Source organism: Notolabrus celidotus, chromosome 9 (genome assembly GCF_009762535.1).
Source record: "Notolabrus celidotus isolate fNotCel1 chromosome 9, fNotCel1.pri, whole genome shotgun sequence".
Lineage (NCBI taxonomy): Eukaryota > Metazoa > Chordata > Actinopteri > Labriformes > Labridae > Notolabrus > Notolabrus celidotus.
Genome location: NC_048280.1, coordinates 21,842,761 through 21,869,317, shown reverse-complemented (window position 1 = coordinate 21,869,317; position 26,557 = coordinate 21,842,761). Strand labels below are relative to the sequence as shown.

Sequence of the window (26,557 nt, the reverse complement as noted above, 5' to 3'; positions counted from 1 at the left end):
GTCCCATAGCTCAAACATACAAGTTTAAACATACAACAAGAGCCTCTATTCACTGGTCCAAAAACAGGGCTTATAATAGTGAGTCAAGATTAATAAAAAGATTCATAAATATATAAACAGATAAATAAAATCCATGATAAGTAATGCTCTCATGTTACAATGTCTGCCTTTAACACAAAATGTGAGTCTAGCTGTATCTGGCTGTATCTTGACATGCTAACTACATGTTAGCAGTACAGTAAATAAAATTAAGAAATTGAGCAAATCTGAATCAGAGGTTTGTCCTAAATTTAATTATAGTTTGTTTTCTGCTACAGCTATAACTGATATGAAGTAAATGCTTCATAGAAAGGATGCCGCAAAATTAAACATACAGCAGAATAATTAAGATTAAATAAAAGTTAGCATTCGAAATGGTGAATGACAGCAGATGTGTGAAAGACAAATACTTCCATTTTTAATTACATTTTGAATGCCTTTGAATATTGGTTATGTAAAACAACAGTGATTTGTGCTTCTGGAAAGCATTCTCCAGAGTGTCTTATTTTTAATACAAAGGGATATAAAAGATTTTACACATTTCTCTGGATTAATATTGACCATTCATTCCCTTTGTCTTTTCTTGTGTAATACGTGATCACTACCTTTTTTCAGGCAATAGGTTAGGGCAAAGCCAGTGAGATCTCAGAGTCAAATCAAAATAACGGCTCATGACTGTGATATAAACAAAGATAAATTGCACAAAGAAAGTTTTTAGTGTGATAAAGAAAGTCTTTGACATCAATTAACTCCTATCAGGGTGAAATATTTTGTGCGTCTGGGTCCTTTGTCGGCAGTGATTTGTTTTAATTGCTTGTATGCCATTTAAAGACAATAAATGTATCTCTGTGGTTATGTCCAAAGTTTGCATCATTGTTTGGATGCAGCAGTGTGATAAGAAATCTTAGCCAAGTACCAATCAATTCAGCATTGAGCCACCCTGTGTGCAAGTACACTGTGCAGGCTGCATCATGAGAGTGCGCCCATCAGGAGGGGGGAGAAGCGAGAAGGCTCGTTAAAGTGATGCGAGCTGTTTGCATGCGTTAAGGAGAGACAACCCTCAGTGACACCAGAGAGAGCCCAGGGACACACAAGTCTCTCTTTCTCTCACACATACTCATACATAGAAACAGCCACGTTAGGCTAACCACACTGCGAGGGCTGGTAAATTGTGGCAAACAAATTTGGTAAACTCCTTGAAACACTTGATTAAATATTTAACAAAGGGAAGATGCACAATGCCTCTGTGTACTCTACTGCTCCACTTCTCTTTCACAGAGATAAAGCATCATGGTAGAGTAAATTTAAATGCAAAAGTGCAAGGTGAGCACTTGTAAACTTTGCAAAGACAGTTTGTTCTTCACTGACCCAAGGCCTACAGCTAAACAAGAGAGGGGTCACTGAGGACTTAGCCTATTAGGGTGGACTCAAATATCTGTCCTATATCTACTGAGTGGAAACAGAGAGAGCCATTTGAGACTGCTTTAACCTCCGATCACATTGTTCCCCCTGCCGTGTTATGCCATTAAAATGATAAACCTAACAGTTATAAAGTAGCAGCATATATCCCATCTTACAGTGAAATGAGTCTGAACCACAAGCGGCTTCTGCTTGTAGCTGCTGTGCTAAAATTGCACCTGTTTTTCTTTGTTTTTCTTGTTGCCTCTCTCACTCTGGCAGCACAGTAAAAATTGAAATGTCATATAAAACGTGACAGGATGCTAATATGTAGCTCCCAGAGGGCATCTGAAAGCGCTCTTGTTGATTTTGTAACTGCAGAGGGAGTCGGCATCCCTCCCATTTTCACCCCAGGATAAGAAGAAAGGAAAAAAAAAACACTGAAAAGTTGGGCAAGTTGAGGATTGCCGTAGGGTGACACAAATTCAATTTCCTTAGCCTGCGATAGAATTTGTAATGACAGAATAATCAGAAGTGCATTCAATTAGCATCCACTGTATGGTTCATTCTTTATTTGTTGCAATCTCTCTGAAAAATCAAACGTGGATTATACAAAAGAATGGCTTTGTACAGATGAACATATTTGGCTGTGCTGGAGTTATAACCCACTGTGATTATGTAAATATACAAATAATTCAGAGACTGATACAAGTGCAGCACTTCTCACTGGAAGGAGAGGAGGCTTTCATTGGTTCAGGAGTACTCAGTCTGCAGTTGAATTCAGCCTGGCACTGCTACTATGTTCTATAAAAGCTGTATTTGTTTTTGTTTGTTTTTTTTAAATAATTGTACGTAATTTTCATGCATTTTCATTGCATTGTTGTATTAATTCTCCTTAGCATTCATGATTATCTTCACTAGTTCAGCAATTTTTTTTAATGAAAAATTATTCTGTTGATCAAACTAGCAAACTTACAGTTCTTACCCTTCTACTTTGTCATTGGGACACATGTTGTGCAGTACGTCTAACAGTATGGAGTTTCTTATAATGTGACAATATTGACCATATTAGTTGCTACCTTCTTAACACAAAGCCGAGCTATGTAAGCCAATAAGTGACCTTAAAATAAAGACTAATGCGTCACTAGTCTATTTCAAGTTGAATAAATTCCACCAGGGAGCCATGAGTCACTGATTTCACCCACTGGGAGCTAAGAGAAGTCTCCAAGGGGGAAAAAAAAGAAAACTTAGGAACCCAGTGGCCTAGAAGATCATCTCATCTCTGTCAGGAAATGACAACAAGCTGAGACAAAGGCCCTGTGACCAGCCTCAGATACCACCATGCAACCTGGCACCTCGCCAGCACCACATGAAAGAAGCAGATGTTCCAATTTTTTTTTTCAAGGCTGTGGTTTTAATAAATAATTTATCTAATACAACAACTAATCCATGAGTGAATGCGGGGAATACGTCTCTATTTCCCTCCCTCTCTTTTTGTCATAAACACATAAAATATCCGTTTAACTAGGGTGTTGAGATGCGCCGCACGTCCTCCTGGCCCTCATCAAGCAGCTCGCACACGCACAAAAGGCCATGTTAAGATGGGAAGGGGTGTCCCACTCCCATAGGCCCAAGTGGATGAATCTGAGGAGCGTGTATATGTGTGTGTCTGCAAACTCTGCATGCACACAGAGGATTCTTTGAGAATATCTGTACGCAATGAGGTTTGCCCCTAAATTGCCAAAGTCAAACTCTAGTTAAGGCTGTCAGCTGAAGGTGGACCAGACAGAAACAATGGTCTCCAGTACTCATTAGTCTCTTCACCCAGACCAGTCCCATAGTGAGGATAAATATACGCATATGTAAAAAAAGAGAGGGATGAGAGAGAGGGGATAAAGGGATGAGGTGGAGGTGACTTATTTTCAGTTTGACCTCTGCTTCCTCTCCTAAAGAGAAAGGTTCTGGTGTTATCATCCTGCATTTGTGTGCATGTCTCTAATGTGTCTGGGTGGCAGGAGGTTGTTTGCCACTGATCATCTTTACCCATCTTCCCCTCGGGGCCTCTCATCACCTCCACCACACTAGCCACTCCATCAGACTCAAGGTCGGCCACACACCATCACACACACACAAATGACTAGCACCCCACAACTTCTGTGCTTGATCACTTCCCCTTCCTTGCCTCCTGCTGAACACCACCGACCCCCGCCAACCCTGTGCCCCCAGCCTGCCTGACCCCCCACCACCACCACCCAACCACTTTGCCTCACCTCTGCTCCCCTGCTCCTGCACTCTCCTTCCCCTGTCCTTCCCAGGATCCAGCCTGGCAGGGTTTGATGAATGGGACAACATTACTCTTGTCCTCTGTTGGCCTGGTTTAGCTGCTCCAGTCCATCTCCCCCCATCTGTCTGTCTGTCAGTTTATCTGTCTGTCTGTCTGGGCTGGCTTTTGAAAGCATGCTACTGCAAAATCCTCACTCTTGGTTCATTTGTGTTAACCCAAAATGAAGGTCCAGAGGGCTCTTTCGTCTTTAAATGAGCTACAGAAGTGAGGTCGTTAGCCTGGAAAAGAAATGCATTTGTGTGTTTTTCAAATTGTAATTTATAAATCCACATGAGTTAATTCTATTTAACTGAAGTGTTTTAACAACACAGCTTTCTTTCAATTCCATCTCACATTTCGGGGTTCGGGTTGAATTACAACTGATATATCACCTCAGTCTGTGAAACTCTTGCAAACTTTGGTGCTCCTTTAATCACATATTCAGGTTCAGAGACACTCAAGCAATAGGAACAGCTGTAACAGCCACTGTTTTAAACTTTGTTTTGGAAGGGGAAAAAACGACAGTGCGAGAGTGCATCGCTATGAAGTGAGGGGATCACGTCTTCAAAAAAGTAAATAAAATATGCATCCTCTCTGTGCTCATTACAGATTTATGACTCTTGTTAAAAGAAAAGGTGGCGGCTGCCTTCTAACATGTCTGACTTTCAAATTCAGACGACACTGCTGTCAAGTGTTGTGCTCCACATTCTGTCCAATGAGAGACCGGGGGGGCTGAGAGTGTGCCATCTTCGACATCCTATTTGGTAAGAGTCACGACAAGAGTTACTTTGGGTGGATGAGAGCACACGAGAACTCCTCACCTACAGTGCATCGAGAGCTCATTGGAATCCTTTGATGCATAGTTCATCAGTCAGAAAGTTCAGTTGGTTCAGCTGCTTGCGTGTATGTGATTCAGAACAATAACAGTTGGGGGAGTAGACATTGCTGCATTAGGCATAATGAGCATTGGGATTTGCTCCAGCAGTATGAAATAGTTTTTGCTGTTTCTTTAGCAACTTTTAAGAAAGAGTGCTCACAAGTGCATTAACAACACCCCACCACCCACAACCAAAACTAGTGCACACACACATGTACACACACAGGGTGCTGAATTGAGAAAATTAGTTAGTTAGGTGCTTATTATCTGTGACTTAGGGGTCATAAGGTGTGAAAACAATCATTATTTGAGTGAGGAAGCTAATTAGAGCTTTTCAAAACAAAAACAAAAATCTAAATTGAAGAGGATTTATTCCCCTATGGCCCCTCTCACAGCACAGACTACATCCAAAGCAGGAACAATTACTCTCAAGTCACTCCCAATGTCACCCTTTAGTACCCCAGAGTCAAAAGGCTTACCACCAATACATAGTTAACACTCTGTTGCACTACAATCTACAGCTGTCACCTAACAGCGTGACAGCTTTACAGTGCTACAGGGAAGTCACACAAAGAGGCGGGAGCAGCCTTCCATGCTGGAGCCCCATCAGCTCCCCCATCACCGTTAAAGAGCAGGCAGAGGCACAGGCCTCAAGGTGGGGTTGGGTTGCGGGCTGAACGTGCAGTGCGTGAGTGTTGATTTAGACGCGGACAGGGGAACTGAACACAAACCCCGACAGGATGGCAGACAGAGGCCGCCGGACAGACGATGAGCTAACTAGGAAACCGGAAGACAGCAACACACACCATCGGGAGTCAGTGCCAGAGCCACACACATGCCCACTTACCACCATCGCTCGTATCCATTCAAAGTGCCAGGAAGCCAACATATCCTCGAGGATATGGTTTTTATCACGGCTGTCCTCCCAGGGGCCTGGTTTACGGTCCTTGTGGATAGATTACAGTGAGATTTTCTCTTTACAACCCAGAGAAATTAAAGTGAAGGGGTTAGAGAAGATGTTTTGGCCATTACAACTCTGCTGTAGGTAGCAATAACAATGTTCTTACCTACAGCGCCACAGAGACTTTAAACATAGGCATTGCAATGTAAACAGTCCTATCCTACTGTTTGATACTCACCTTTGTTTGGACTCTGAAGTAGATGTATTGACAGAGAAAAATGGACTTGTCTGAGGCTTGTATGTCTTTGGGTCCATGAGTCTATTGATAATCTAAATCCAAAGGAGTAAGTCTATTATTTTTAAGAGGCAATGATGAGTACAAGGTAAACTATGGTAATCTTCAGGTCTACTGTCCAACAAGGAAAAAGAACCACAGTGCAACAAAAAGGAAAGTTGCATTTAAATAACAAAGGCCAGAGTTAAAGCAGAAGTGTAAAGAGAGCGCCAAAAAGTCAGAGAACGAAGGAGAAATGAGAGAAAGCAAGAGACAAAGGAAGAGATATGTATCTGGGGGGAATAGAGATAGTGAGTGATGATCCACCTGATGTATGTGTGTGACAAAGAGGAAAAACAAACAAACAATGCAGTGTATTTTGCATAGAGAGACAATACCCCTCCATGCCTCTTTCACCCTCCTTTTTGTTTTCATTCCTCCCTCTATTAGCAAAACATGATTAAAATGCAGTTCCTACCAGCGTCTCTGCTGAACAAGAGAAAAAAAAACAGACTGCAAGATGGGAAGAAAAATGAAGCGGAAAAGTCAAAGCATCTTTTACAGCGTGACGCTTTTCATCCTTCACAGGCGGTGAGAAGAAAAGAACACAGACATTCAAACTTTTTTCTCTTCCCCGCTCTCCCATTCTCCTCAGCAGCCAAAACCCCCCCTGATACCTGAGGACAACCCCACTGCATTACAAGCTCAATAGCCTCCCCAGAAACAACATTTCAGTCACACTTTTTTCAGAGCATTGATATAATTCCCAGCGCTCTCTTTAGTCCAATTACATTATGCCATGTTGCTATCTGAGGGATCGGCGCAGTGCCGTGACTGGGATCGAGAGAGGAGTACCGGGGCTCGGAAGGTGCTGCAAAGCTCCATGTGCAATCTGGAGATAAGTCAGAAAACTTGCTCTGTTTTTAACTATATTCACACAGATACAAGGTGTGTGGCTTATTTAACATAACATAGAGCAGAGAGCACAGACGCTTGTTTAATGATACATAGAGGAAAAAACAGAAGCTCAGACAGAGGCAGTGAGAGAAGACAACAGACGTATGGACAGAAAAAAAGAGACATACTGAAGGTTAAAGCCAAATACTTAGAAAAGCTGTGAAGCCTGGAGGTTAGAAGTGGATATATGTGCTGATATTAGCCAAACGCCAGGAGTTACCTTGTATATGCTTCTGAGATAACCACTGACAAACACACATGTACACGGTTGTGTGTGTGTGTATGTGCATAAGTCATGCCTACAGGGAAAGCAGTAAAGGATGGAAGGGCTGTCTCAGCACTACAGATGAGAAGGATAAAGAGATACTGTGGTGTTGGATGACAGCTATGTGACAGGAGAGAGGAAGAAAGAGAAGATCATGTGTGCTCTGTCCTATGTACACAGCGGACTCATCAAAAAAAGAGAAAAAATACACAACATAGATAAAACTAGGAATACATTTTAACATGCGAGAACCATTTTCAGGTTGCTAGATGGGTTTGAGATTTATTTGTAAAGCACCTTTCATAGAGAAAGGTCACAGGGCTTCACAAAATGTAACAATACTGTTAAAAACAACAACAAATGATCAAAAGCCTGTTTGCAAGAAAGTTTGTTCAGCTGCTTTTTAAAGGGTCTGCACAAAAACAGCAGAGCATGTGTCCAAACATAAAATCAGCTTTCATTTTTAGTCTGACACGAAGGACAAGTACACCCTGATCAGAAGACCTGAGGGAACTACTGGTGATGTAAGGGTGCAGCAGGTCATAGATACACACAGGTGCTTCATCATGCAGGAATTTATAAGTCCATAGAAGGACCTTGGTCACTGAAGTGATGATATTATCTGTGTTTTTATGACTTGCAATTTTGAATGCAGCAGAACTATGTTATAACAATCTTTGGGCTTCCCACCCAGAGCGTGATGTCAGATCAAAACAGCTGCATTAAGACATTAAGTTTCATACAAGTTTTACATGAGTTATACAGTCATAAATTATACAAAGTTGTATTTAATCCTGTGAGGCATGATCAGCCCTTGAAAATAAAATTGAACGGCACAAAATATGTTACTGTTTGGCCCAAATCTGGGATGAAATCGGATTTCAATGTTGGTTTGAAAGAGACGCCTCAGGGAATTGGTCCATAAATAAGACAAAATTGGGCTTTTCTTCATCGTGAATAAAAATTTTACGAATCAATCTGATCATCTTAATGAATAAAGTCAAGTGTAAATTAACTATCAACTTTGCTCATGGGGAGGACAAAATAAGCTGGAAAATGGAGAGGAAGAGATTTTTTTTCAAGGTGCAAGTGGTGTGTGTGTGGGGGTATGTGTGTGTGAGAGAGATATAGATAGCTAGACATTGAGGGAGAAAAGAGAGGGAGTGCACAGAGCAGTAAGCCCGTGAGCAGGACATGATTGCAGTGTGTATCTTATCTGTGTCAGGTCCTCCTGAGGCTAGTGGAGCCTAGCTGAGCGGAGCACGAGCGCTTCAGTGACCAGTCAACCGTGTGAGGGTAATCTCCTCACTCTTTCAGTCTGTCTCTCTCCCTCACTCTCTCGCTCTCTTCCTTTTTCCAGTAAGCTCCCCCTTTTGGGAGGCAGCTGAGCCACCGCGCACACACACACACACAACAGAGACATTCACACGAATACACAAACACATTTACCGGCACAAACACTCATGCCCATGCAGAGCCTACAGGTGATTGCCTCAGCTCTGGACAGTGAGCCCACAGGTGAAAGGAGACATCACAGGCTACATTGCACACTGAAGCACCTGCAGCGTGTATTCTGTAAACAGAGTGATGAGTAGCAGGTTTCTGTTATCTGACTCTGTCTGAGACTCATAATGTTACTTCAAGCTGTGTTCAAAGATACTGTAAGGGTTTAAAGAAGAACAGGGGACCTAGTTGTCTGACATAATTTAGGTATAATAAAAAGTGAAAACGATATATATAGTTTTTAATTTTGGGGTTAGGGACAGTTGCCTTGATGACTTGAAGTTGAAGTCAAAGCAGATGTTACTTTATTGACTTATAACTTTCATTCTTGTAACATTAGAACTTAATTTTGTTCTCAACAGCTCCTTATTTTCTTCTGTAATGTGGCCCTAATCCTGCATCCTATCATAGATATAAGGTTTTTGGATTAACTGGATGTGGATCATGGGGACCCTTTCCATTGTAGCAGGAGGCGGGCGGACCATTAGACTTTGAACAGGTTTAAACATTAATGATAAAGTTATATTCTGTTGATTTTAAACAGAATTAACAGATTAGCTTCCATCAAAGTGAAGTCTTTGTTTAAGGATAAATGATTAACAGAGTTGTAGTTTTAATTTACTGTGCCCACCTATGCCTACATGACACTCTCAGTCCATGAAAACAGACAACGGTCCATATTGAAGGTCAGCACAAACACACACATGCACACTTAGAAACTCACAGTGATGAGGTGGAGAGGAAGAAAAAAAACACATCATTGCACGTCTTACATTCTTTCACTGTTCATGAGGCTGCCCACTTGGCTCTAACAACTGAGCCGTCCCCATCAATTAGTCTAGATGCTGGACTTTCATTGAGATTAAGTGACTAATATCAATGCTTGCTCAAAAGAAAGACACTTTTCACGTCTGCCCAACAATCTGCTAAGTTATAACACATGTGGTGATCCGAGGCAAAAAGCCTGCAAGGGGTCCTCTACGCAATGAAAAACAGGTGCTCTACTTTTTGGCCATGTAATACCCCATTTAGCCTCTGGAGCAAAGGTTATCCAGCTAATAGCTGCCTTGTGGTGCACCGGGAAGAGCTGTGCACATGGCCGGAGTAAACATCTGGGACGGATTGTACATACTTGCAACATATGCTTCAAGTTCAATTAAAATGAGGCCTTGGCATATTTCTTAATCTTTTTTTTTTTCTCTCTCTCTCTCTCTCTCTCTCTCTCTCTCTCTCTCTCTCTCTCTCTCTCTCTCTCTTCGTCCTTCTCCCCCCTATAGGCCTGTGCCATAAAAGAGGTTCTCTTTGACCCGTCCTTCATACTCACGCATACAATCTGAAGCTGCACCTCATATCCAATGTAAAATACCTCATATCCAATGTAAAAGACAAATTTGTTAAGCCTTGAAACTCCATTTGTTCTGCACTTAACCAGGTTGGAGAGGGGCGCAAAGGAAAGAGAGAAAAAGAGGGTATGTGTAAGAATGAAAGAAAAAAAAAGCCGGGAAGGGGACGATTGAAGGAAGGGTAGAAGGAGAGTGGGAGGGGAGAGACATGTAGGCGAAGAAAAAAGAAAAATGCCCCCTTTTCAACTTCCCTACGGCTCAAATGAAATGCTAACAGTTGAGGGGAGCAATAGATCAAAATGTATGAAGCCAGAGTTGGTAAATTGTAGCCTTTGTGGCGGCTGTGCTATCCAGCATCCCAGCCCTGTGTGAGCACAGAGAGCAGGGCCCTCTTATGTGGAATAATCAGTTTGGCACCAAATCTGACGGAGGCCGCAGAAGCTGCTGCTGCACCTCATTTCAATATGAAAGTCCAAACGTATTTCATATAATCTGCAGCTTTTCAAATGCCTCTATTTTTATTTTTCCTTGGGAGGAGGGAGGAAATGCATTGATGGAGGGCAGGCGAACGATGGGGTAAAAAAAAAAAAAAAAGAGAGAAGGTTCAAGGTTGTCTGGTGCATATCTTCAGTCAGTCAGTCAAACCCCCTTCTGTGCTGTACATCTCAGCCTTGAAACTTCACAGCCGTGAAACTCTGCTTCTGAATCACTGTGGGAGACATTGTAATGCTCATGCATCTTTGCGTGCTCATGGCCCAACAGGCTGACTGATTGCCTGACTTACTGGTTGGATGACTATTTGACCATCTGTGCCAAAATCACGTTTTTTTAACCCTTCTGTTTCAGGCGTGAACTCGTGACCCTTCAAAAATGGGAAAGGTTGTAGGAAGGCTGTACAAGTATACAAGTATATGTCAGTATACAGAGAGTCCCAAAGCAAAATCACTTTCAGATATCAAGTTCCCTGGTCAAAGTCTTTACAATTACCACTGAAACAGCCAGAGTTTTCCTTCAAAGAGATTACCAAAACAGACCGTGCAATTTACCACATCTTAGCCTTCTAACCTTTCTATTGCTGGAGTGTGGCTGTAAGGGATCAAGTATCAGCTCTAGTAGTTCCAGAATCCAGATTATTCAGCCCAAGTAGTTCATGGATTTCAAAAGTAAAGGGTTAGTACTCAACATAAAAGCCTGTGTTATGAGTCTGCCCTTGTTTAACACTGCTACATTCTCACCAGACAGAATACTGTTTCCATTTTAACCGTGCCTCACCAAAAATCCAGAAAACACAGCGGTTGGATAAATTTGCACCATTTCCACCAATTATCATTCCCAGGTGGAACATTGACATGGTACTGTATGCTATCCAGTGGCGTTCGTTTCAGTAGCTGTTCCTTCAGTGTAAACGAGCGGAGGCAGTAAAGCAGCCACCTGTTGTTACCTGATAGTGTCTGGACAAGCCCAGATGCTGTTTTACTGGGACATAAAGGAGCGGTGAATGGACCTAAATAGCTAACTAAGCACTTTATATTCCTGCATGTTCTCAGGAAGCAGGGCTGAAGCACTAACGTTAGAAGAGAACATTTAGCTTCAAGGAGAGAAATTTAAGGAAATTGTCCCGAACTGCAATAAACCCCCAAAACAAAGCATACCACAAGAAAAAAAGGTGAGCAATATGCTTTGTGGATATTTACACAGAAAACTTTTCAAGAGGTTAAAAGGTTGTACAATCTCTGTACATGTGTTGGTGCCTCCGGCATAGAGAATAAGTGAACTGGGTAGGAGATGGGAGGGGAAGATGGACTCATTTCATCTGTCTGTTTGTGTATCCAGTATATGAAGCAGTGTCAACCCCTCCTGAGGCAGTGTCTCTGGTGCATGTGTTTGTGTGTAAGTGTATCCCTGACACAAGACATAATTACCTTGTCATCTTTGTCAAAGTCCTCATCCTCGTCCTCCAGCAGGTCCTCCACTGCTTGCTGAAAAGAGAGAGAGAGAGAGAGAGAGAGAGAGAGAGAGAGAGAGAGAGAGAGAGAGAGAGAGAGAGAGAGAGAGAGAGAGAGAGAGATGTTTATACAACAGCTACAGCGTAGATGTATATTAGGATAACACAGGGTTAACATAATCAGAACAGCCACAGAGGCGTATTAAAGCTGATTGGTTATGCTAGAGTTTCTTAATGAGATGGGTGTATGCTCACATGTCACAATCCTTTGAAATGTTTAGAATTAGATTTTAATTTTAGAAACATCCTGTTGTTCAAACATGTCAACATTTCTGGAACTGTAAGCAAATGCTCTGCCTTTGAATTTCAAAGGGCTGAAGATTAAAGTCTATTCATCCACTCAAAAGCAGTTACACCATGCAGTGGGACACGACAGTAAGATCTCCTCTTTTTCTGATTCTTCCGACCCCTCTAACCTTTGCGGTACTCTCTCACCTCTACCGTCAGCCTTCCTATCGCTTCACATTCATCTATCTATAGATTCACATCCTCCCAGAGAAAGATGCTCCTCGAGAGAAGAGAGAAGAAAAGCCTGCAGCAAAGAGAGCAAGTCACAAAGAACAGCAACTATGTGCTTCAGTGGTCCAAAACCGATGAAACCGGAGCTGGTGTAGCTCTGAGGCCCCAAGATACCATGAAACATACTGTACAACACAAAGAAAAAATGACATACACATGTGCAAACAGTCAGAACCACAAATGCGAAAGCGCATATGGATACGTGGGCTGTCCAACAGAACAATTGTACATGTAAGTCATAGCTTTTCTGTATTTTTTATGAAAGGAAAGCTAATAAACAAGTGGCCTGGGAAGTATGGAAAGAGCAGCTTTGGTGAAACAATATCTGATTACTGTTTACTGATATAGTACTTGAAATGTGTGTCTTTGTTAGCATGCACAAGTTCACATGTGTAGTCTGATGCCAATGAGGCGCAAACCACAGATCAGAGCTGCATCTCTGATCCTCTCTCTTTTCGTCAATCACTCATCAAATCAAGGTCATATTGTTGCTCTTAATTTACATAAACAAACAACCATATCATAAACCCCACAGCTGTCAGCCTCTGCATTCATCTGCTCTCATTGTGGTACTGCGTTACCAAACCCTACCCCCAAAAAACCCTTGCACAGCCTAAACATCACCACAACCCCCGAACCACCTCCAAACAGCACAAACTAGTTTGGAGAAATCCAAAAATCATTACTTAACAAGACAATAGCTTTTGTCCTTTTTGTTTTTCGCCGGAATAAGGGGGGGAAACTATGTGGCGGCTGACATAAGCCTCTTATGTAAATGCAGCTTCCCACACAAACAAAGAGGAGTTCAGAACAGCAGAGTTGAGAGGGTAGAGTCAATAGTGTGAATGTGTGTCTGTGTGTGTGCCATCTATAATAGCTCAAAGACACCAGGGCAAAGCGTTGTGCATGGCAATCTTCGTTTTGAACAAGTAACTGTAGAGCAACTGGTTATTCCCAGTTCACTGAGACTCCATCAGTGTCTAGACAAATAAGCTTGACTATTCACACTTCACATTCCCATTATTGATACAGAATAAATTCAGTGCTACGGTATCCAGATACCAGAGAGGGAATTCTTGCACTCAGCCAAGGCAAAAGATGTCAAACTGATACTGTAAAACGAAAGCCTTCTGGCATCTCTAAACAAATGAGCTATAACTGTTTATAAAGTCATCATGGTTCCTCCCAAATCCTTTCACCCGTGCCAAAATACAAGCATAATGGATTCCTCCATACAGAGGCTTTACTAGGGCACGCCTGGCACACGCTCCAAACTTTAAACAAAGGGAATGAGCATGAGCTAGCTGGAGAAGCATGACCTAGAGAGACAGAGAGAATGATAGAGTCGTTTGTCTCCCTCTGCTCTCCGCTCTGCTTTCTCTCCTCTATCGCCTCTGGTTACACAGAGAAGTCATGTTTCCTGCAATGAGACACAGTGTAAAATTAATAAATAAAAAGACATGGAACATGTCATCTGCCCTGAAGATTGCCACGGCTAAATGTGTGCACTGAAGCTACTGTCTCTGTAAGAGAGGATATAAATTACCTCAGTGCAGCCGATGAATTCCAAACATCCTTCTTCCTCTCTCTCTTTCTCCTCCTACCTCTCTCTCTCTTTCGTCTCTCTTTCTAAGACCTGTTTGGGGTATGATATCATTTGTCTGCTTATCCACCCATTATCATGTTGTTTGAATTACTATCATTACAGCACGGCAGCATCAAAGCCTTGCTGTCGACAGGATCGTGAGGAGCTCACATTGCCTGCAGAGCTGCTCCAGTCAATTCAATATCTACTGAGGTGCGGATTAACATACTCAGACCTATTCAAATGATACAGGGCTGATGCAGGCTACTCTTACAGATTACACTGTGCCCCATAAATACATACAAAGATTGTGACAATATAAAATACACACAAAGAAAATATGTGAGTGCAATGACATTGAGAGTTCAAATGGTTGTGAAAGCCTGACTGCTTCTGTTGGCCTTCATAGTTTAAACCTAAAACGCTGATTTGAAGGATTTAACTTCTGATGCACTTGAACAGAGCGAGGCAGTGAAGCCCAGATACATCAAACTCATGTTTACTCTTTTATACCGTTTCCCTTCAAGTTTAAATATTGCTTATAAAAGTGTTGAATTGCTCATTATCAAAATCTAAAGTAAAAAGATTGTTGCATTATAAAATAAAAAAGCTTACTACTTCACATACAAAGGTTTAGATCAGTGTAAAAACTAAGTCTTTAAAGCTCAATTAAAAAAGCTTAATTAAAGCTAGGGTTGGTAGTCACGGAAAACTAGCATGAATTTGAATGTAGCATTTACTTAGGACTCCGTCTAACCCCTCCCCCCTCCCCTCGGAGCCGCTCAGAGCTCCTCCAAAACGACTCTGCGCTCACATACACGAGCGAAGCTGATTCACGACCATATGATCGTGAATGATTCAAAACCGGTCCTCGTGAAAGTTAAAAACACAAACAAACTTGGGTGTTGTTAGTACTCACAACTTACAGCGAGCGGGAGTAAGGAGAGACAAGCAGGAGAAGTTCTTTATTCATTCAAACATTGATTGTTGCTTTGTTGGTTGGTGTGATCACGGCTGACAGTGACCGGTTATTAAAGCTCAACATGTTCACGAATCGGCTCGTCATCCCTACATATAAATTTCTGTAGGACTTACTAAATGTCATTAATTATTTTCCTTGTCAGAGCCCCCGTGGTGAGAGCTTTTTAGACTCTGATCCGGACTACAGTCCTGAGCAAAGCACCTCATCGGGTCAGAGGGGACAGGCCCGAGGTCGAGCAAGAGGGGCAGTAAATAGAGTCAGGGTAAGCAGGGGCAGGGGATGGGGAGTGCACGCCGGGGAAATGTACGTGCAGGAGGTGGGCAGAACAGCAGGACGGTATTCGATTGGTTTCATAAATTGGACCCTAATTACAGTGATTGGTTGTTTTTTTCCCAGGTTTATTCCGGCTGAAGATAGCGGCTTTTTTTCTCTCTTTTTTAAGAACACATTAAGTATTGATTGCCTTCAGGACATAAAGATCATTTTAACCAGTATAACACAAAGTGCATCTAAACCTGACTACCAACCCCAGCTTTAATACTGATGCCTCTTTATTGCTACAAAAGCAAATGAGACCACATTTAGCAAGATGTTTTATGTCTATTTTGTTGCTTTTAATACCTGTTGCTGGGTAGGTGTCAGATGAAGCGATTAACTCCATGCTGCTACTACAATCTTTTTTTACATTATCCACAGCAAAGTTCTCGATGAGTGGTACATTTGACTGTGAAAAGACAGTAGGATGAATCTGGATAGAAAACACAACTACAGGACAAAATCAGGGAAGAAACGGCAGGTACCAGTCTGACCACAGTGGGGCACCGAAATCAACACAAACCAAAAGTTCTTTACTGGAGCTTTAATGACACTGCCGTCAAAACAAAAGCGGCAACAAAACCAACTCACAGGCATGTGACTGTAATTGTATGCATGCTTGTAAGTGCATCCATGCTTGACCATGTATTTACTCTGTTTTGAGACTGATGCTGTGACACTCATATGAATGCATCCTCAGGGCTGACTGACATTTCAGAGCACCATTTTACTCTTGCTGAAATGCACTGTTCTAGCTTAAACCTGTCTAGACTGCATGTTTTTTCTATTTGCAGACAAAAAGCTGAAGCTAATGAGGAGAAAGGAAGTGAAGAGTGTTTGGATGTTATCAGTGATTTGGACTGAGGAACCCTTCTTCATCCCTGTACAAGTATTAAAAGGAAATAGCAGAGTTCATAACCCTGTGTGGTAGAGAGATGGACAGGTTTGTTCTCCTCTTGCCTTACGGAGGTGGATTTTGCCTAAAGTTTACAGCACTGCAGCATCCACATTACCCTTTAAAGGACAGAGAACACACTTTTAGAAGCACATATATTATTACTGCACAGTTATGCTTGTAGAATTGTCTCACAGCTTCATGGTGTTAGAGTGTAAAGTCACCGTTAGTCAAACAACATAATCCAAGTATTAAATGGTAACATATATATTTCTTACATTGACTAATTGATAGCCAGATATAGTTGTATTTTTTCACTGTTTTAAAACTCAAAGAAGACTTTGAACCAAACTTGTCAAGTAAGGAATAAAAGAAAAAACTACTGTCAGTGAAGGGATCCTTCTTTCATACAAGTAAAACAGAGCAGACCCTGTCTGGATCTCTGAAACAAGTGCACGCACAAACTCCTTGGAGGAAACTAAAAATCTACTACCTGGAGTAGTAACCACATCATTTTCACCCCTCAACTGAAATACCTCTGTGCTTGCCCCTCTCTCTCCCTGGCCAGGCTGAGTTCCACTATCTCCCCTCCTAACCTTCCCAATGACAGCCGCAGGGGGAATTGACGCTGAGGCAGACATCCCAGCGAACATGAAGATATACTTTCTCCTTCTTTTTTCTCCCGCTCCTCTCTCACTCCCTCCCTCCATCCTCCTGCTGCTCTTCCTCTTTGATACGTGAGGGGGTTTTAACCTCTCCAGCTGCTGAGGTTTGGTCGACTGGCTGGCTGGGGGATCTCAAGGCCCTACTTGGTATGCACTGTCCATGAGTTTGTGTGTGTGCGTGTGTTTGTGTGCATGTTCATATTGCCTACACCACAGTTTCCACAGAGTGGGGGAGGGCTGTGTGTCTGATAAGGGCTGCTGGCTGAGCCTGGCTGACCCATGCGGGCCCTTCACAAGCTGTCAGAGCCGTGGCCCTCAGAGGGGGGCCCATCCATCTGCACTGCCCCAGCCAGGGCTCACCCAGCAGGGGGCTAGAGAGGGGTGAGGTTGGGGTGCTACCGGTGCTTGAGGCGGGGGATGGGGGTGATAAGGGCGGCTCCATATTCATGAGGCCAAAATAAAATCTGGAGCAGTGAAAAGATTGAGTTACAGGATAGTATTGGAAGCACTACTGACACAAACGTACATTTGTCGTTACTTATTTGCAAATAAATGAGAGAGTGTGTTTGGACAGAGATCTTGACTTTTATCCGGACAAATCACACTTGTACATGCTCCACTGGCATTGTTGAAATACTCTGTAAATACAGTAAATTCAGGGATAAGATGTTTGTCTTTCTCAGACAGATGAAACTGTCTTGACTTACTGTGTTTTGATAGTTGTAGAAAAGAGAGCAAGGGTTGGTACACACTTGATGTGTATCTATTTGTTCACACTTACATCTGTTGGCTTAGGGTTTAAACTGAAAAACTGCAAACAACTACAGCGGGTGTACTGTATAGACAAAACAACAACAACAAGCTCTTAGGCAGACACCCTGAGCTGCTGACGTTGTTAGCAAAGAGCACAGACAGTTACAAAGGTTCAGTGTGATGAAGGGAGTTAGACAAATGGGGGGAAAAGAGGAGAAAGAGAGACAACATGATGAAAAGGGAGGCTGGGAGGATTCTGCAGTGCCATTCCTGATGCTCCCGATGCTCCCGTCCCGCTTCAAACTCTGCCCGTCGCCTGTCTTTCTGCCTGCCAGCCTGCCATCCTATCTGCCAGTTTAGCAGAGACAGAGAGGCAGCACGAGGAGCAGAGAGGAGCAGAGATGAGCGCAATGATGCCGGGGCGGCACGGGGGAAATCAGTGGGGCACAGGCGCTCCCAGTTAAAAGTGACATGACCTTTTGATTTTGTCACCTGTCACCAACTGCCATGTCTGACTCTGCACTGAGGAGTGCCTGCCATCCACCGCTATTTTCTTCTGCCTCCGTCTCTCTGAATGCCTCTCTGTCTTTTTCTGTCTCCTGCTCCCACTCCATCTCCTTTCCTCTTTCTCCTTTTTCTTTCCAGAGTTGGGGTTTTAAGGAGGAAAAAGTGGAGGTGTGACTTTCAGCAAGAGTTGAGGTATAATAGGCAGCGTTTCCTCTTTTCCTTCCAGCTCTCCTAATATTTATTCGTCTCTACCTGTGTTGTGCGTGGCTCTTAATGAGGGCAGATGTCAAGACACGGGTTGTTTAGAGGCACACAAAAGTAGTTTTGAGATGCAAAATGAGGGAATAAATAGCAAAGATAAAAATGTCGATGAAGTCTTGCTCCACAATAATAAACAATATCAGACAATATTGATGTCTTGGAGATAAACCAGATTATTTTTACACTAATGAATTTATTATGATATACTGCTGTCACAGTGAGTTCTTCACAGTCAGCAAAGTAATGATGAAACTATTACTAGTAAAAGAACACAGAATTAACAAAATTATAAAATGGGAATATAAGTAGAACAAATGACATTTATTTAATTCTTGGCTCCTTTATCCAAATTGAACTCTGTATTTTTTTTATGTGGTTGAATTTAACATACAGTGGATCCAGAGAACCCAGCTCTACCTCACTGTTGGAGGCATGTCTGTGAGTGGGAAGTATCTTCAGGCCATTAAGGTCTACTCTGCTGTAATGGCTTGGCGGATCCAGTGGGTGAATCTTGGTAATGGTCTGAAGGATTGGATAAAGAGGATGGTTCTCTAGTGTCATGAGGTCTAATTGCCCGTCATCTTGTGGTAGAAAGAGACATCACCATGCTCTGCACGTCAGGCTGCACTAAAATTAACACCTTCATAACATCTGGCCAGGGCCTTTCTGGGCTAACTGAACAGCAAGAAATGATTTCTACTGGGATGTGTCCCTCCTTCCTCATCTTAACGCCCATCATCATATACATTTATAGAAGCAGGCACATACATGAATACAACAGATGCAGACACCTTGCAATCCTTTTTTCAACCAGCAGAGCTGCCTGTCCTCTGGTTGACCGAGCCCAGCCTATCGGCAGCTTCCTTTGCTGCAAGCTTGGGATAGATCAGAGCCACGAACTGTTCCAAGTTTCAAAACAAGATAGAGCTTGAGAGGAGAGGGTCATGTCATGTAAGTGCTCCACCACCTCCCAACAATAAGAGACTCCACACAAAGGCAGAAAGCTAGAGTGGGCCTTCCTTGATGGTGTACCACCAACCATGAAAGTCAAAGTAAAAAAGTAGTGCCCTCTGCATGTATTAAGAGGAGTAAAAGGTCCTCTTCTTTGTTTGTTTGCTACAGAGTACATGTTACAGCATGACACACAGGTCAACTAACAGTGTTGAAGAGTCAGGGTTCGCAGTTCAGAGTGCTACATGATAAGAGAGGAGGTCAGTGACCTCACTGGTGCATCGCTTCCTTTAATCGCTGTTCTGAGGACGCTCCGACTGCTTAGCAGGTACTGGTCAAGGTTGGGGCGAGGGTAAGGAGCTCTGATCCTGGATCTGTTTGCAAAGCAGCATGTAACCACACAACACTCAGTGACCCTGAGTGGTGAATTACAGCATGTAGAGAACGCAGTGTTTGTTTATTTGCCATAGACGGGGCTGTAGAGGGAGGTTGTGGTGTAGAATCAGAGAAGGGTCCTCACATTGAACCCGTCAGCATGAAGCAAGGTCCTTCATTTCATTAGGAAGTCTGGACTCAAGTGGTTTTTTTTATTTCTCTCTCTCTCTCACCCGTCAGATCGAGTTCAGCAGAGATTCCTTTGGCATTAGCCTCACCCCAGACTGCTGGAAAAGCACGGCGCTCCGGATGCTGACCCCTTGCTCTGCTCAGCACAATGCTTTAATTTGGTGTGTTGTTTAAAGTAATTAGAAAGCCTTTTCCCCTGTTTTCTTTTCTATTATTTTATGTTTTCTGCCAAGTGCAAGGAGGGAAACAGTGATTCGTCCATGACTTCAGCTTGATAAAGACTCAGAAGAGAAATCCAGGGGATCTAGAGAGGAAGCAAAGAAGGGAGATACTGTATGCTCTCACTGCATTGCCACAGATTGGGAAACTCGGTCTGAAAACAAACAGGGACAGGACTCAGGGGAAACGTGTGACTGAATATGAGTGTTAGAGTGTGCATGTGTATCACATTTGCAAACAGAAGTGTCTGAAAAGTAGTGAATGCGTACAACAATGCACGCTGCTTTTCCTGTATTTAATCCAGTTTTACTTAAGACAGTAATGTAACAACTGGAAGAAGCTGAGAGTTTGTAATGAAGTAAGAGAGAGGGTTCATCACATTCACCACTCCTGAGGCAGTGAGATTGCAAAGCAGAGACAAGAGAGATGATGATTGTCAGAGAATCTTCTTTGTGTCGGCAATGCTACGCTGCACTGCTCAGCACGACTGTCACAGCAGCAAGAAAGGAGCATTAATGGTGCTAATCTTTGACAATTAATCCCTTTTTCATTGGATGTATTGCTGAAAAGAATATCTTCACACACAAACATACACACAACACACATACACACACACACGCACACAGAGATGCATATGCCTGTGTACGCATACTCAAAGACAAAAGATAGAAATACACAAAGATAACTTTTATCTTTATATGCACACAGTGTGCTTTCTTACACACATGCACAAGAATCAAGTAAACACACAGTTAGAGTGACTCACACATGCAAATGTTTGCTTGTGTGTGTGTGTGTGTGTGTGTGTATGTGTGTGTGTGTGTGTGTGTGCGTGTGCGTGCGTGCGTGCGTACGTGTGTGTGTGTGCGTGCGCGCGCGCACACAATTTGGTCTTGACTGAATCATAACCTCTGAATAAAAGGGAACATACCAGAGTACAACAGACAGCAGAACACAACCATCATTACACACAGTATACAGCAGTATACAGGATTCATGCATGATGCACACAGCTGCGCATTCACTTATACATCATATACTACTTTCCCATTCTGTAGCACTGCGTATCTGCCTCTGACTTTCTCAACACCAGTATAAATCGACTTCACTATACACCCTCCTATAGCCAACACTAGCACTAACACTCGCATCTACACACTGTCTAACTGCAAGAAGTATGCAACACGCTCACGTAAAGCTATGGCTGATTATGCTCATATTGGAGTGGAGACATTTAATTGAAAGGTCACGTATGAATCTTTCACAACGACAAAACATGTTTTGGCCTTGCTGATCCATTCAGCAAGTTCAAGAAAACAAGTCCTTTGAGTGTGTCCAGACACTCTCACACCACACTGTATGGATGGTGAAACTGAGGCATCTTTCAGCTTGGACTGTAACTCGACACATAATAATAAAGGCAAGCTCAAAACAAGCAAGGCATTTAACACAACTTAAAGGAATACTTTCAGATGTAGCAAATAGCAAAGTAATAAAATGGTGCTGCTTTAGTCTTAAAGTAAAATAAGTCTTACACATTAAGTCCAGATTCCTGGCATAAATGTAAAAGTGCATATCAAATTATAGTATTTTGACAGTGAAATTACAAGACTCAAGCTCACTACATTAACAAGTGTCCCTATCTCCTCTCATCCCCAGGTGCAGGACAACTTTGTTTTATTGTCAGAGCAAAAAGCCCTACCCATACGAGTATCAACAGTATCAACATTTCTTAATGTTGCAATCAATTCCTGAGGTACTTGACACACAATAGTCTCTTTCAGGGAAGAGGGAAAAGCAATTGTGCATGAAGTAGGAGTTACATGTACTTACTCATATGTGAAGTGAGTGGCACATTATGAGAATATGTTGCTTCATTTTAATTAGGAAGTGCATGGGAAAAGAATATCATTAGGACTGGATAAATACAAGCAGCAGGTGGGGGGAACTAAGCATGCTGGGCTTGTGAGATATTTTTTTGTCAAGCAATGTCGCCATCTACAGGAGAAGAAAATCCCCTCTGTGATAAAGGTCTGTACCATTAAACAATCAAGGCTTTATTTTGATAAGAACCTATTTAAAATGAACAACTTTGAATTCTTTACTCAGAGAACTTTATTCTGTGTAAAAATCCTTAATCCCAGTATTCACCAAAAGGTAATGTAAAACCACCAGGTTACTGTCAAGTAGCAGTAGTCCTTAACGGTTTCTTTTCAATCTGATGATTGACTTTTTAGATTAAGGCATACTAAAACAGGGGATTACCAAAAGCAAACAGTCTTTCTTAAGACTTAGAAAACAGATCTGTGTTGTAGGTTATGGAAAGTTCAAATGTATAATATTTCTTTCACACACAGCAATAAGATTTAGTTCATTATGGTGACTGAGTTTAAGATCCCTTCAAATCCAATTCAATCTCACCCAAAGAATCCTTATGAAGAGTTAAATATACACATTTAGAAGAGAAAGGCTGCGGGAAAATCTCAGTCTGTTAACTGGTTATTTCCAACCGAGTCTTGGAAAAAGGCACTTATTAAAATTAATCACTTCATTGTTCACGCTCACTCCACAGTCCAGCTCTCTCTCTCTGTTTCACTCTCTGCTCCCCGAATGTGCCTGGCCATGATTAAAACATGTCTGTTTCTCCATGACATTGCTTTGACATCATTTAATTGGTATAAGAGATAAAAATAAATGAATTAAATAAATATACTACCAGGTAAGTGGCGTAACGTAGCTCAAGGTGACAGCCTATTATTTCTCCCTTTTCTTTGCCTCAAAGAAGGCAAAGTGAGAAATGGGAGATTGCACTTCTCAGCGGCTACTCAAGGGGCAGATGGAGTTTTTTTATTATTTAAAAAAAATTGAGAGATTTTCTTCATTTAAACTCCAGTTTTTCTCAAAGTTTACAACTACAATTAAATTAGCCAGTATTTTTTAAATACGGTTCTGTTATGTTCATGTTGCTCACTCATCTCACAACGGACCCTGCATTGCCAACAAGGCTTATACAGTATTGGAAAGAGGCTACTTAGAGGTTACTACTCACCACATCTTGCCTGGTATCCTTCCCCGACGCGATGAGGAAGTAGTTCCAGGCCAAAGGCAGCAGCAAAGCCAGAGGAATCATATAGAGTTCAAAGTTCCAAACGACAAGGACAAAAAGCTGAAGAGAGAGAAAAGACAAAACGTCAGCGAAAGAAAAGTGAGAACAAAAAACTGTGAACAGTGTGAGCGAAGAATGTATACATTCAAGACCTCATATTGACCCTTGACGAGGCAAACTCCTGAGAACGTACGCCGGCCATATGTGCGATTTCAAACACCAAACATTTAGAGACATTCATATGCAGAATCATAACCACCGTGGAACAAAGCGTAAAAATAAGCCCGGGATTTAACAAAGGTACAGGCCTGGTGTCGGTGAGCCTAGGTTCAACACCCTGACCCTAGGGGCTCCCTGGGTCTTCAACTTGAGGAGGACGATGATGAAGAGGATGAGTTTTAGCCGTCAGAGCCTCTTTCCTCCTTGCCAATCATCCCAGACACTGAGGTCATGTATCGTTTTCAGCCGTAGCACGTCAAAGCTGACCCTTCCATACTCAAGCCCGAACTCAGGCATCTGACCTCACACACCCCATACCCCGAGTCCCTAACCCTGTCACTCCAAGCCCCAATACCCTCTCTCCTACCCAAAAGACTCAAATGCCCCATCTCTAACCTTCTATGCACCCATCTGCCAAATCCATAACCTCTTTAACTCCCCTCTCATCACCAGACAAGAAAAGTACCATCTGAAAATTAACCTTTCCTTAAACCCTTGATTCTGGTTTTGGCAGGGCTCTTTAGCCTCTAACAACAGATTACTGCACTGGTTGGGAGAAATGTATGTGGGAAAGTGCAGTTGCTAATGATGGAGGTTTGTTATATTAAATGGGCATTGTGTGAAGTGTGAGAACACATTGTGTAAGCCGTTTGAAAAAGTTTAGAAGGAAGAAGTTTGTGGGAATAAAATCCAAAACAAGTAGATTGAAATCATTTGTATCATCTGTAGTAATTGAATGTATATTTGCAGAGAATTTTCACCACAAAGCAGTAATTACAACAAATAGTGTAAATGCAGAGTATCCTAAATACATCATCTTTTACTAACAACACATATTTATCAAATTCAACACAAAATAATCCACTATTTAAAAAATGAGCACAAAAATGTAAAATTAATTAACAATCAGATTTGATGGGAAATGTTTCAGGCTGTTGAAATTGAGACAATTACTGAATAAAGCAGATTTATTTGTCTGTGCACCAATTATAAGCTATCCTGTTTGGCTGAACAACAGAGAGAAAGCTTAATAATCAACAATCAATTTGTTGTATTTCTGTGTGCGTCGGAAACAGGAGGGAAAAAGAGGGAGTGAGAGGAAAATGAAAACCATGCTCTTCATTGTGTTTACAGTCCAAGGTTAATGTGAATATGAGGTTCAACAGCCCCTCAACAGTGTGTAATGCAGGTCTGCTGTTGCTGTGGTCGAGCCAGTCGGACACACGCGTGCACACACCCTGCCAGTGGTATCTCATTTTCCATCCACGCACAGAGGCAAGCAAACACATCTGAATATTGATACAAACAAGACTTCATCGTAACACCACGATTAAACAATTTCATTTCTCAACTTTTCCCCTCCTCACAAAGAAAACTTTATAAAGAACATATAAAAACTTTTGAGTGGAACTATAACTTCATGTAAAATTAACTTACAGACACTGAGTATACAAAGCAAAAAGACACATAAATTAAACATTAGAAATGTCCAGTGCATTTGCATACTGCTCACAGCAAAGTGTCTTTTTCAAATAAACCTGAGTGGCCTTGGTGCAGCAAACAAATCTCCCAAAAGGATCGAAATCTCTCTCAGGCTCAACTTCACTTTCTCCCGTACAAAGACTCTTTCTCTGATACAGCTGTGTGGGAGAATTGGAAAGAAACTATTCAATAATTCATATTTGTATACTAATAAGCAACACAACCATTTCCCTTCATACATCATAAAAAGCTGTTAGGACGGCATAAGCTCAGCAAGAGAAACTCGCACACAGACAAACACAACGCATCTTCACACACATATTTTTTCCCCAAAATTCTAAAATTATGCATCTGCCTTTTTAAATTATCATAACTCACAAAACATAATGATCTCTAGCATTAATAAACACTTGAATAATCTCTAAGTGAACAATGTGCAAAATAGGTGAAGAAACATGACTAGAATCAAGCAAACAAAGGAGCTCTCTTGTTTTAAACCTATTCTGGTAGAAGCTATAAATAACCACACACTTACAAACATCTTCATCAGATACACAGGGTGCTCCTTTGAAATGCTCTTCTATAAATATTCTCTACAGCCAGCATATATTCTACTGTAAATATATTAAGTGTCTGGTTCTCTAATCGCTCATGGTATCGCAGTCACACAGAAAAATTAATTGCTCCTCACTGTACTGTTTATATGAAACCTTAAAATCTTCTTTAGTGTTTTTTTCCTTAAATCTATCTTTCTTCTCCATTTGCCTGAGGTTGTTTAACCTGTCGTCCCCCTTCATTCCTCCTCCGTTTGGTTATAGTAGCTGAGGGGGAAGTTTTGACTGGCAGCTGGAGGAACCGGACACCCAGGCTCAGCAGTGGCCAGCCCTGCCCCGTCTCCATGCCCCCCGGCTGGGTAATAGGGGCCCTGCAGTGCATGGACCTTTCCACTAGGACTGGGCGATCACAGCCACCCCCCGTCGCTTGCTACACCAGATAGCAGGCTCCTCGCCTGGGGAAGAGGGAGTGGAAAGGAGCCTGCTGTGGATGTCAGTGACCAGGGAAAGGCGGGCAGGGAAAAAAACAACGATGAAAACACGCAGGATCAAAAGGAAAGAAGGAGTGGAAATACCAAATGAAGCTCCAGATGTTGTCTATGGGAATAATTTGTATATGACTGAGTGTGGTCGGAGACACGGTGACGGACTGTGGTGAAAATCTGAAAACGGACACACAGAGGGAAGCTCATAATGCACCAATCATTCTTGCTGTTTAATACTGCTGAATTCGTACCTGTGTGGTGATGTAAAATGATTCATATAGATACAGTCAGTGTCCTTGTCTCTTTCTGTAATTGAGCTATAATATTATTCGAATAATGTAAATCAGTCTTGAGAGCTTGAAAAAAAAAAAATCATTAAGCACAAAAACTACAAAGAAAGCTTTATCCTCTTTTCCTTCTGATTCAGCCATTGTATTTAAAATGATAGTATCCTAATTATTAATCTCTATTATTGACGACTTAACATGCAAGAAAGTTTAGTTTTTTCTTATCTTGTGACAAAAATTCTGACACAGCTGACTTTTTATCAGAAAATGTATTTTGTCATAAACTTAATCATCATTTCTTTCAAAAATATATTTTTACTCTG

At 41.9% G+C, this 26,557-nt stretch overlaps 1 protein-coding gene across 1 annotated transcript in view; it reads right to left on the bottom strand.

The window, feature by feature from the left end:
- mctp1a (multiple C2 domains, transmembrane 1a) overlaps positions 1-26,557 on the bottom strand; it is a 92,383-nt gene that overhangs the window by 14,742 nt on the left and 51,084 nt on the right. Inside the window, exons 16-18 of the mRNA XM_034691312.1 lie at positions 23,151-23,267; positions 11,803-11,859; positions 5,485-5,583 (exon numbers count right to left, since the gene is read on the bottom strand). Coding sequence (XP_034547203.1) covers positions 5,485-5,583; positions 11,803-11,859; positions 23,151-23,267 — 273 coding nt within the window. The remainder of the gene's footprint in view (positions 1-5,484; positions 5,584-11,802; positions 11,860-23,150; positions 23,268-26,557) is intronic.